Here is a 10,761-nt window from a genome sequence, read left to right as displayed (position 1 = left end):
GACACTGGCAGCCGGATGGGCTGTGCCTTCCTTCTGGGGAAGGGTCCTCAGGATGCCTGAGTGGGTCTTGTCCTGGGCCCTGGAAAGGCTGGGCAGAAGGTGCAAGTTGTAGATAGCACCCACTGTCCACTGGGAACCTGAAACAGCTGCATCTCTGGGGAGGTGCCCTGGTCCTCCTCCTGCAGTGTGAGCGGTCCTAGGGCCTTGGAGCTGGCTTTGGGGAGCTGTGTGCCCAGGGGCGGGGTCTCCCAGTGAAAGAGGCCAGTGTCCGTCCCTAGCCATGGCCTGCCTGCATGGCTCTATATATAACTCCTGCCCTGCAGCTGGATGAATGGGGGTCTGTGTGGGCAGGGGGCTGGAAGCCAAGAGTAACAAGTGGGGGGCCCAGGGGTGGGGGATCGAGAGGCCAGAGGGGAGGCTCCCTTAAATAGAGGAACCTCAGTTGCAGCCTGCGCCCATCTGCTGACAGCCCCTCCAACTTCTCGCTGAAGCTGAGGGGTGGCCCCATCCTTAAGCCCGGGAAAGCCCATTTCACCAGCAGCTCAGCTCCTCACTCCCGTCTCCTTCCAGGTGACTTCGTCCTGTCAGGCCTTGCCTCCCACGGAGCTGGTAAGTATGCTCTGGGATGGGGTGACCGAGGCAAGGAACCTGGCTGCGGCGGTGTCCAGAGGTCTGGTGGCCACAGAGAGGGCCACCAGGAGGTTACCTTGAATGGACTAATGTGGATAGTGGTCAATCCTGAGGCAGTGGGAAAAAATTTGAGCCCTCTGCTATCGTCCTCTTGGGCCTGTGGACGCCGGCTGGTCCTCGCCCCTTCCCTAACCACTTCCTTTTCCTCCCCCATCTCCCTCTAGCGGAGAAACACGGCCCCTGTGAGGCGCATAGAGCACCTGGTAAGGTGATGCTGGAGGAGGGGGGCGGAAGCAGTTAGCTCTGGGACTAAGGACCTAGGTTTCTTCTGAAGCAAAAGTTCATGGAACTCTGGAGTGGGGAGCCTCGAGTGAGGGGCACAAAAGACGTGTGCAAAGTCTCATCTCATCCACCAGGGATCCACCAAGTCTCTGAACTACTCAAAGCAACGCAGCACTCTGCCCAGGTAAGTGAGGGCGCGGGGTGTGGTCCCATATGAGCCCCTTCCGCTGGCCTCACACCTCAGCCCAGGGCAGGGCCCCCCAACAAAGCTCTCCAGGCCAGCGCCGCCTCCCAGCTGGTCCCACCCACTCTCAGGACCCGGGAGACCTCACCTGTAGTCAGCCAAACACCCTTCTTTCACACCAGCCTCCGGTGCCCGCCCCACCCCCACTCTCCGCCCTGTTCCTAACACAGGCTTCGCCTCCTCCCCAGGAGCTTCAGCCTGGATCCTCTCATGGAGCGCCGCTGGGACTTGGACCTCACCTACGTGACGGAGCGAATCCTGGCCGCCGCCTTCCCTGCGCGGCCCGACGAACAGCGACACCGCGGACACCTGCGCGAGCTGGCTCACGTGCTGCAATCCAAGCACCGCGACAAGTACCTGGTGAGGGGCGGGACCTGCCTCAGTCAGCCAACGAGAGGGCTGGGAGGTCCAGGCCCCTCCCTGACGTCACGCCGCGGAGGCGGAGCCCCGAGTGGGCGGGGCCCGGGCGCAAACCTGGACCGCCGACTGGGCTGTCCGAGCTATGTTGGGCCTTAGCGACCTCCTCATTTTGGAGAAAGGCCCTTCCTTAGGGTCACAGCGGGTGATACCACCTCCAAGCATCATCGCGCCTCGCTGCCTGGGGTCATTTCGCCTAATGCCCCCACTTTACTTGCAGCTCTTCAACCTTTCAGAGAAAAGACATGACCTGACCCGCCTAAACCCCAAGGTAGGAGGGGATTAAAGCCATCACCCCCTGCCTCCTCGGTATTAATAGTAGCAATTGCTATCTACTTCACTCTGAAGCACTTTCCCATATGGCACGTCACTTGGGACACCCCAAAGCATGGTGCCTCAGGTATCAACCCGTTGTCCAGGTGAGGGAAGTGTTGAAGCTGCCATGGACACAGCCAGCAGGCCCCTGACCTTGTCTCCAGGCCCCTACAGCCTGTCCCTCTTCCACCCCCCCCCGCCTCTTCTCTGGCGGCCACCAGTCCCAGTCCCACTCCTGCACCCCGCAGGTCCAGGACTTTGGCTGGCCTGAGCTGCACGCGCCCCCGCTGGACAAGCTGTGCTCCATCTGCAAAGCCATGGAGACGTGGCTCAGTGCTGACCCGCAGCATGTGGTCGTACTGTACTGCAAGGTGAGCTGGGAGCGCGAGTTCGCGGGGCTGGGGTGCCCTCAGCCAGGGTCCCCGGCAAGCCCTGCATCCCTGTCTCTCTGTCCTTAGGGGAGCAAAGGCAAGCTCGGGGTCATCGTCTCTGCCTACATGCACTACAGCAAGATCTCTGCAGGGTAAGGCTCCCCAGCCCCGAGCGCCCCCTTCCCCAGTGACCCTTCCTCCAACTGGCCCTTGACGAGCCCATCTCCTCTGAAGCCCACCTCAGTGTTCAGAAGAGCCACGTACTATAAACTTGACCTTTCCACCTCCTTCTTCTCACTTGTACTTCACCACAGTTTTCCTAGGGCTGCTGTAACACAGTGCCACAAACTAAGTGGCTTAAGACAACAGAAACCTGTTGTCTCAGTTCTGGGGGCTACAAGTCTAAAATCTGAGGTGTCAGCAGGGCCACACTCCCACTGAGACTCTGGGTAGAGACCTTCCTGGCCTCTTCCTAGCTCCTGGTGCTGGCCAACAGTCCTCGGTGTTCCTTGGCTTGCAGATGCATCACTCCGATCTCTGCCTTTGTTGTCACATGGCCTTCTTCCGGTGTGTCTGTGTGTCTGTGTCTCTTCTTCTCTTCTTCTAAGGACACCAATCATATTGGATTAAGGGCTCATCCTACTCCAGTATAACATCATAACTAATTACATCTGCAACGACCCTATTTCCAAATAAGGTCACATTCTGAGGTACATATCTTTTGCGGGGACACGATTCAACCCATAACATGGTCTTATTGTCCCATTTTACAGAGGAAGAAACTAAAACTCAGGGAACAATTGCCCGAGGTCCAACAACTAGTAAAGTGACTGGGGTTTCTAGTTCTCTTCACCACCACTCTGGGCCTCCTCTAGACTTGGGGGAAATCGCACCTCTCTTCCCTCCCCTGGGGCTTAGGGATGGGAGACCAGGTTGGAGACCAGCCCCTAAGACCCCACACTGGTCTCACTCTCCCCAGGGCGGACCAGGCGCTGGCTACCCTTACCATGCGGAAGTTCTGTGAGGACAAAGTGGCCTCGGAGCTGCAGCCCTCCCAGCGCCGGTGAGCAGCCTAGGTGGGGACGGGCCAGAGGAGCAGTTCCCTCCGTGGCTACGAAGGCCGAGGTTCTCTCGCTCATGCCGCACACCTTCATGGAGCGCCTCCTGTGTGCTTGGGACTGTGCCAAATGCTGAGAACGCAGAACAAGCACAGGGTCCCTGCTCTCCTGGGGCTTATTTACATGCTAGTGGGGTAGACGGCAATAAACCTGTGAATAAAGAGACAAGGTCGTTTTGGATGATGACAGGTGCTATCTATACAAAAAATAAAGCTGAGTCTCATGATGAACAGTCAGGACCCACCGCTATATTACGTGAGGCAGAGATCTGGGGGAAGAGCATTCTAGACAGAGGGAACAGCAAGGACAAAACCTCAGAGACAGCAAGAAGGATGGAGGTTAGATGCAAGGAAGAAATCTCTGTTGAGCTGGAAGATGGGAGGGAAGCGCCGAGGAGAAGGTGGCTGGGGCAGCGTTCGTAGTTGAGATGACACCAGGGGATCTCCAGAGGAAGGGGCTTACGTCCTCCTTGACATCCCCCCACCAGGTATATCAGCTACTTCAGTGGTCTGCTGTCCGGCTCCATCAGAATGAACAGCAGCCCTCTCTTCCTGCACTATGTGCTCGTGCCCATGCTGCCAGCCTTTGAACCTGGCACGGGTGAGTCTGCTTGGAATGTACTCCAGGGAGCGGGCTGTCCCCCACCCCCTCCACTCAGCACCCCTCACGTGCCTTCTCCTTCTTGCCCCTCCAGGTTTCCAACCCTTCCTCAAGATCTACCAGTCCATGCAGCTTGTCTACACATCTGGAATCTAGTGAGTGCTCTGTTCCCGGGCCCCTGCTTCTCTGCTCCCTGGGTCCCTGTTTCTCCAGCCTCCCCAGATAGCTGGGCCTCCAGCCACTGCACCCACAAAATAATAGCATCACAGAATCCGTTTTATAGGTGGGGAGGCTGATGCTTACAGGGCTCTCACTAAGGCAGTGTTCAGTCTCCAATCTCCCAACTGTCTCCTGACTCTTCACAGCCACCTGTGTACCCGAGTGCCCCTGGTTCACCTCTGCCCTCTCTCTTCCCCAGTCATGTTGCAAGCCCTGGTCCCCAGCAGCTTTGCATCAGCCTGGAGCCGGCTCTCCTCCTCAAAGGCGATGTCATGGTGAGGGGGCCTTAGCGACAGGGAGAGTCCTGGGGGTGGGGTGAGGGGCGGTGGTATGAGCCGCCAGCTGCACAGTCTCTGGTGAGCCATCAGTTCGAGGCTGATGGGAGGGCAAAGAGGGCGTCCTCCTGATGGGGAGGTCACCCTGGGGTTCAGGCAAGGCAGAGCCATGGCCAGATAGTCCCCAGGGTGGAAGCGCCGAGGAGACGTGAGTGGACACGAGGGCCTGAACGCCGGTCTCCCTCCCCTCACCCAGGTGACGTGCTATCACAGGGGTAGCCGGGGGACTGACCGGACCCTCGTGTTCCGAGTCCAGTTCCACACGTGTACCATCCATGGACCACGGCTCACCTTCCCCAAGGACCAGCTGGATGAGGCCTGGGCCGGTGAGTTGGAGACAAGTGGCTTGGGGGCTGGAGCCCAGGTGAGGGCGGGCGGGCGGGCGGGCGCCTGGTTCCTCACTGCCCACTCCCCGCAGACGAGAGGTTCCCCTTCCAAGCCTCGGTGGAGTTCGTCTTCTCCTCCAGCCCAGAGAAGATCAAAGGTGAGAGCCAGGCCTGGCCCCGGCGGGGGGCGGAGGGGAGTCGTCCCTCCCTGCGCCTCACCCCCGGGTGCACTTCCGTAGGCAGCACCCCACGGAATGAGCCCTCGGTCTCTGTTGACTACAACACGGCAGAGCCTGCCGTGCGCTGGGACTCCTACGAGAACTTCAACCTGCACCACGAGGACAGTGTGGATGGTGTGTGGGGCACGGGGCGGCAGGAGGTGGAGTTTTGAGGGGCACACTCTTCCCTCCCCAGGCAGACACCCCTCCCAAGAGACACCCCCTGAGCTGGAGTCTCCTGCGCTGTCCCCTGTTAACACACACGCTCTCTCTCTCTCTCTCTCTCTCTCTTTCTCTTTCTCTCTCTCGCCCCCTTTTCGCCCTCCCCGGGGCCGCCCCCGCCCCCGCTGCTCTCTGTCAGCAGCGATTCTGGCCATTCTTCCACGCTGACCGCCGAGCCCGCCGCCGAGTCCCCTGGCCGGCCACCTCCGACAGCTGCCGAGCGGCGGGAGCTGGAGCGCCTCCTGGGGGGCTGTGGCGTGGCCGCCGGGGGCCGGGGAGCTGGGCGTGAGACGGCCATCCTCGATGATGAAGAGCAGCCCCCGGCGGGCGGAGGCCCCCGCCTTGGAATGTATTCGGGACACAGGCCTGGCCTCAGCCGCCACTGCTCCTGCCGCCAGGGCTACCGGGAACCCTGCGGGGCCCCCAATGGGGGCTACTACCGGCCAGAGGGGACCCTGGAGAGGAGGCGGCTGGCCTACGGGGCCTACGAGGGGCCCCCACAGGGCTATGCTGAGGCCTCCGTGGAGAAGAGGCGCCTCTGCCGATCGCTGTCCGAGGGGCCGTACCCCTACCCGCCTGAGCTGGGGAAACCGGCCAACGGGGACTTTGGCTACCGCGCCCCAGGCTACCGGGAGGTGGTGATCCTGGAGGACCCTGGGCTGCCTGCCCTGTGCTCATGCCCCGCCTGTGAGGAGAAGCTAGCGCTGCCCACGGCAGCCCTCTATGGGCTGCGCCTGGAGAGGGAGGCTGGAGAGGGGTGGGCGAATGAGGCTGGCAAGCCCCTCCTGCACCCGGTGCGACCTGGGCACCCGCTGCCCCTGCTGGTGCCTTCCTGTGGGCACCACCATGCCCCAGTGCCCGACTACAGCTGCCTGAAGCCACCCAAGGCAGGCGAGGAAGGGCATGAGGGCTGCTCCTACGCCATGTGCCCCGAAGGCAGGTATGGGCATCCAGGGTACCCTGCCCTGGTGACATACGGCTATGGAGGAGCGGTTCCCAGTTACTGCCCAGCGTATGGCCGGGCGCCTCACAGCTGCGGGTCTCCAGGCGAGGGCAGAAGGTATCCCAGCTCTGGTGCCCACTCCCCCCGGGCTGGCTCCATTTCCCCCGGCAGCCCACCCTACCCCCAATCCAGGAACCTCAGCTACGAGATCCCTGCGGAGGAGGGAGGGGACAGGTATCCGCCGCCCGGGCACCTGGCCCCAGCAGGACCCTTGGCATCTGCAGGTGAGGGCGCTGGGATGGGGAGTGCCCAGGGCAGAGGAGGGCTCTGGAAGATGGTGGGGGAAGGCACAGAGTGAGAAAGAGCTAAGCCAGACAGAAGGGGCTCTTCCTGGCTCACAGCCCCTCCTCTCACCTTCCCTGCAGAGTCACCGGAGCCTGTGTCCTGGAGGGAGAGCCCCAGCGGGCACAGCACCCTGCCTCGGTCTCCCCGAGATGCCCAGTGCAGTGCCTCTTCTGAGCTGTCCGGTCCCTCCACACCCCTGCACACCAGCAGCCCAGTCCAGGGCAAGGAGAGGTACCCAGAGGGGCTGGGCAGCTCAGGCGCCTCTTGGTCCGGGCAGACCCTGAAGCCTGGGGTGGGGGCAGCTCTCACGGGGTTCTGCGGCTCCACTAACCACCTGCCCTCCCACCCCGCAGCACCCGACGGCAGGACACTAGGTCCCCCACCTTGGCGCCCACTCAGAGACTGAGTCCCAGAGAGGCCTTGCCACCTGCTTCCCAGGGAGGGGCTGAAAGAGCTCCAGAGCTGCCAGCAAGAAGTGGGCCTGAGCCTCCGGCCCCTGGTCCCTTCTGCCCAGCCTCCCCACCCAGCTCACCCAACGACTGGCCTCAGGAGAGGAGCCCGGGGGGCCGTTCGGACAGCACCAGTCCAAGGGGCCCTGTACCCACCACCCTGCCCGGCCTCCGCCACGCCCCCTGGCAGGGCCTTCGAGACTCCCCGGACAGCCCAGACGGGTCCCCCCTCACCCCTGTGCCTACTCAGATGCCCTGGCTTGTGGCTAGCCCAGAGCCGCCGGGGAGCTCACCCGTACCTGCCTTCCCTCTGACTGCATCTTATGACATCAGTGGCCCTACCCAGCCCCCACTTCCCGAGAAGCGCCACCTGCTGGGGCCTGGGCAACAGCCGGGACCCTGGGGCCCAGAGCAGGCATCGCCACCAGCTAGAGGCACGAGTCACCATGTCACCTTTGCACCTCTGGTCCCGGATAATGCCCCCCAACCCCCAGGTATAAAGGCCTTCGGGTGGCTGGGGCCACCTTGGGAGAACCCTTTTTCCCAGGGAGGGGCATGGCATGGGGACTGGGGAGCCCTGAGGCCAAGCTCAGTCCCTCCCTGTCCTAGAGCCTCCTATGCAAGAGAGCCAGAGCAACGTCAAGTTTGTCCAGGATACGTCCAAGTTCTGGTATAAGCCACACCTGTCCCGTGACCAAGGTGAGAAGCCAGCCTGCGCCCACCCCCGTCCAGGGCTCTGGCTCGGCTTTGGAGCCCATCCTTCCGGTCGGTGCCTCTTCCCCGTCTCAGCGGGCCTCCTCTGGGCCGAGCCTTTCTCTAGCTGGTGATTCTGGGCTTCGGGCTCAAGGAGGTCTAACACTGTCAGCGCTCTGTGCGCTGACTCCCCAGTGGCGTCCCGGGTGCTGTCGCTGCAGCTGTTAGGGCCAGAGGCCTGGGGAACTTGGGCAGCAGAGCGGAGGGGCTCCTTGGGGCTCAGTCGGCCGCTGAGAAGACTTCTTCCAACCTCCTGCAGCCATTGCCCTGCTGAAGGACAAGGACCCTGGGGCCTTCTTGATCAGGGACAGTCATTCATTCCAAGGAGCCTATGGGCTGGCTCTCAAGGTGGCTACGCCCCCACCCAGCACCCAGCCCTGGAAAGGTACAGAATGGTCAACCGTGAGGGGAACGGGGAGTGGGGTGTGGGGAGGTACCAGAGGCCAGACAAGGCAGGGTGGGCCATGTCGCTTCTTAGTGGGGAGAGGGAGCAAGTGTCCTCTCCTGCTCGGGAAAGAATTCCAGCAGGCGAGAAGCAGAACCTGGAATCTGACGAAGCCTTCCTCTCCCCTGCCCTCCCCTCCGCTCAGGGGACCCCTTGGAACAGCTCGTCCGCCATTTTCTCATTGAGACTGGGCCCAAAGGGGTGAAGATCAAGGGGTGCCCCAGCGAGCCCTACTTTGGTGAGAAGCAGGGGCTGGGAAGGCTGCACTGGGCTGGTCCAGGGAGGCTAAGAGGCGTCAGGAGGGAGGAGGTAGACCGCGGGTATCTCCGGGTGCCTCGAGACCCCACTCGCCTCTCCCCTGCAGGCAGCCTGTCGGCCCTGGTCTCCCAGCACTCCATCTCCCCGCTGTCCCTGCCCTGCTGCCTGCGTATTCCCAGCAAAGGTGGGTGTCCGGTCATCTGTCCTCCCACCTCTCCCCACCCACTGCAGGCAAAGGCAGAATCCCTAGGCCCTGGCTTCCCCCCTGCCTGCCTGCCTTCCCTCGGGGACGGCAGAGGTTGCTCTCCATCTCCCGGCACTGCCACTCCCCACTGGCCCCCGTTTCCCTCAGATCCTCTGGAGGAGGCCCCAGAGGCCCCAGCGCCCGCCAACATGAGCACAGCGGCAGACCTCCTGCGCCAGGGCGCCGGTACGGGCCTCTCCCTCCTCTCCTCCCCCTGGGCACCAAGGGGGCCGTTGCTGATACATGGGGCACTGAAAGGCCTTGAGGTGGGTGGGTGGGCCCTGGCGGATGCATCTAACCCCTGAGGGCAGGGGGAGCCCTGCATCTGTAGGCACAGTGGGAGAGGGAGTCCTTGGTCTAGGCTCTGTGGGGAGGGGGCTTGTTAGGACGCAGATTCTCAGGCCTCTTTCCAGCACCTGACTGTGGATCTGGGGGAGGCACAGAATCTGCCTTTTTAACAGGTTACCTGTGTGACACGCATCCCGGGCGCACTAGCTGGGGAAATTGCGAGAGCCGGTGGGTGGGGGGATCGAGGGAAGATAGAACTGGGGGCAGGCAGAGCCGCTGCTCCCTCCAACCCCCCGCCCCCCCAGCCTGCAGTGTGCTCTACCTGACCTCAGTGGAGACGGAGTCGCTGACAGGCCCCCAAGCGGTGGCGCGGGCCAGCTCCGCAGCTCTGAGCTGCAGCCCCCGCCCCACGCCAGCCATTGTCCACTTCAAGGTCTCAGCCCAGGGCATCACGCTGACGGACAACCAGAGGAAGTGAGTGTGCGTGCCAAGCCCCCCCGGGGGAGGGGTGCAGGCCCTGGGGCCCCGATTTCTGGGTGACTTTCCCCACCCTCCTCCTCACAGGCTCTTCTTTCGCCGCCATTATCCAGTGAACAGCATCACCTTCGCCAGCACTGACCCTCAGGACCGGAGGTGACCCTCTCCCTCCCAGCCCTTTCGCCCCACAGTCCCCAGCCCAGCTCTTCCGTTGGTAGCTATTCCCCGGGTGCATCCCTTCACAGTTCTTCTCCTTCTGCAGATGGACCAACCCGGACGGGACCACCTCCAAGTAAGCCTCCCTGGGAGTGCAGTCGCGCCTCCCTGGCATGGCATGGCATGGCATGGCACTGGCGTGGCACTGGCGTGGCATCGAGGCACCTCCTTCCTCCCCAACCCTGGCGTGGTAGTCCCTGTGGAAGGGATGCTGAGCCCTCCCCATCCTGCCTTTGTACCCCCAGGATCTTTGGTTTCGTGGCCAAGAAGCCGGGAAGCCCCTGGGAGAATGTGTGTCACCTCTTTGCAGAGCTTGACCCAGATCAGCCTGCAGGTGCCATTGTCACCTTCATCACCAAAGTTCTGCTGGGCCAGAGAAAATGAAGGAAGGCCACAAGCTCCGAGCCCACATCGACACTGCGCCCCTCTCAGCACCCCACAGCCCTCACTTCCCCTGGCCTGGACCCAGGAGACCCGGGATCCAGCCCCTCCCCTAGGAACGGGGAGCGGACACCGGCCTGGGACACTGCTCTCCTTCCCCGCCCCCAGCCTGCTAAGCAAAGTGGACGGGCCCATGAGATGACCTTGCATGTGAGCAGATGGCAGAGATGGGTGTGTGAAGGGTGAGAAGGCATCAGCAGTGGAGCCTGGAGGAGATGGGGATGGCCCTGCCTGCACGAGAACATCAGCGCTGGCGGAGACAGGCCCTGCTAGCTCCACCCAGCTGCAGGTCCCAGCATGGCAGGGAGAGGGGAGAGTGTGGGGAGCAAGGCACTCCCTCCTCTGCCTCCCCTCTGAGCAGAGAGATCAGAGTGGGATCACATGAAAAGGGGGCTAAAAAAGAGTCTATTTTTGTCTAATAATAAAGAGTTTCTATAACGTTTAGTCGGAGTTGGAGTCATGCCTTGTTTCCAGGAAGGTCAAAGCCTCAGGTCTCCCAGGGGCACACCTGTGCTTCTTGGGGCACCCCAGGCCCAAGCCAGGCCCATGGGACACACACGATCCCCCTCCCTGGCCCCATACTGGTCCACACGTGCCTGGTGAGC

General features: G+C 62.3%; 1 protein-coding gene across 2 annotated transcripts in view; it reads left to right on the top strand.

The window, feature by feature from the left end:
- The window catches only part of TNS2 (tensin 2), a 14,279-nt gene extending 3,679 nt beyond the window's left edge, over window positions 1-10,600 (top strand). For both annotated transcript variants that reach the window (XM_024736729.1, XM_024736728.1), the window contains exons 4-30: window positions 571-609; window positions 855-893; window positions 1,047-1,096; window positions 1,345-1,516; window positions 1,794-1,844; window positions 2,137-2,259; window positions 2,347-2,411; window positions 3,239-3,322; window positions 3,865-3,977; window positions 4,072-4,132; window positions 4,396-4,471; window positions 4,728-4,857; window positions 4,950-5,015; window positions 5,097-5,241; window positions 5,276-5,301; window positions 5,394-6,524; window positions 6,666-6,816; window positions 6,939-7,528; window positions 7,644-7,733; window positions 8,047-8,172; window positions 8,378-8,470; window positions 8,597-8,674; window positions 8,843-8,920; window positions 9,328-9,496; window positions 9,587-9,655; window positions 9,762-9,791; window positions 9,961-10,600. In XM_024736729.1, coding sequence (XP_024592497.1) covers window positions 571-609; window positions 855-893; window positions 1,047-1,096; window positions 1,345-1,516; window positions 1,794-1,844; window positions 2,137-2,259; window positions 2,347-2,411; window positions 3,239-3,322; window positions 3,865-3,977; window positions 4,072-4,132; window positions 4,396-4,471; window positions 4,728-4,857; window positions 4,950-5,015; window positions 5,097-5,241; window positions 5,276-5,301; window positions 5,394-6,524; window positions 6,666-6,816; window positions 6,939-7,528; window positions 7,644-7,733; window positions 8,047-8,172; window positions 8,378-8,470; window positions 8,597-8,674; window positions 8,843-8,920; window positions 9,328-9,496; window positions 9,587-9,655; window positions 9,762-9,791; window positions 9,961-10,099 — 3,984 coding nt within the window. In that variant the 3' untranslated portion in view covers window positions 10,100-10,600. The remainder of the gene's footprint in view (window positions 1-570; window positions 610-854; window positions 894-1,046; window positions 1,097-1,344; window positions 1,517-1,793; window positions 1,845-2,136; window positions 2,260-2,346; window positions 2,412-3,238; window positions 3,323-3,864; window positions 3,978-4,071; window positions 4,133-4,395; window positions 4,472-4,727; window positions 4,858-4,949; window positions 5,016-5,096; window positions 5,242-5,275; window positions 5,302-5,393; window positions 6,525-6,665; window positions 6,817-6,938; window positions 7,529-7,643; window positions 7,734-8,046; window positions 8,173-8,377; window positions 8,471-8,596; window positions 8,675-8,842; window positions 8,921-9,327; window positions 9,497-9,586; window positions 9,656-9,761; window positions 9,792-9,960) is intronic.
- Window positions 10,601-10,761: the final 161 nt, after the last annotated feature.

Source organism: Neophocaena asiaeorientalis, unplaced genomic scaffold (genome assembly GCF_003031525.2).
Source record: "Neophocaena asiaeorientalis asiaeorientalis breed wild unplaced genomic scaffold, Neophocaena_asiaeorientalis_V1.1 scaffold134, whole genome shotgun sequence".
In the NCBI taxonomy this organism is placed as follows: domain Eukaryota; kingdom Metazoa; phylum Chordata; class Mammalia; order Artiodactyla; family Phocoenidae; genus Neophocaena; species Neophocaena asiaeorientalis.
The sequence above is the reverse complement of the archived record's forward strand: the minus strand, read 5'-3'. Positions and strand labels throughout refer to the sequence as shown.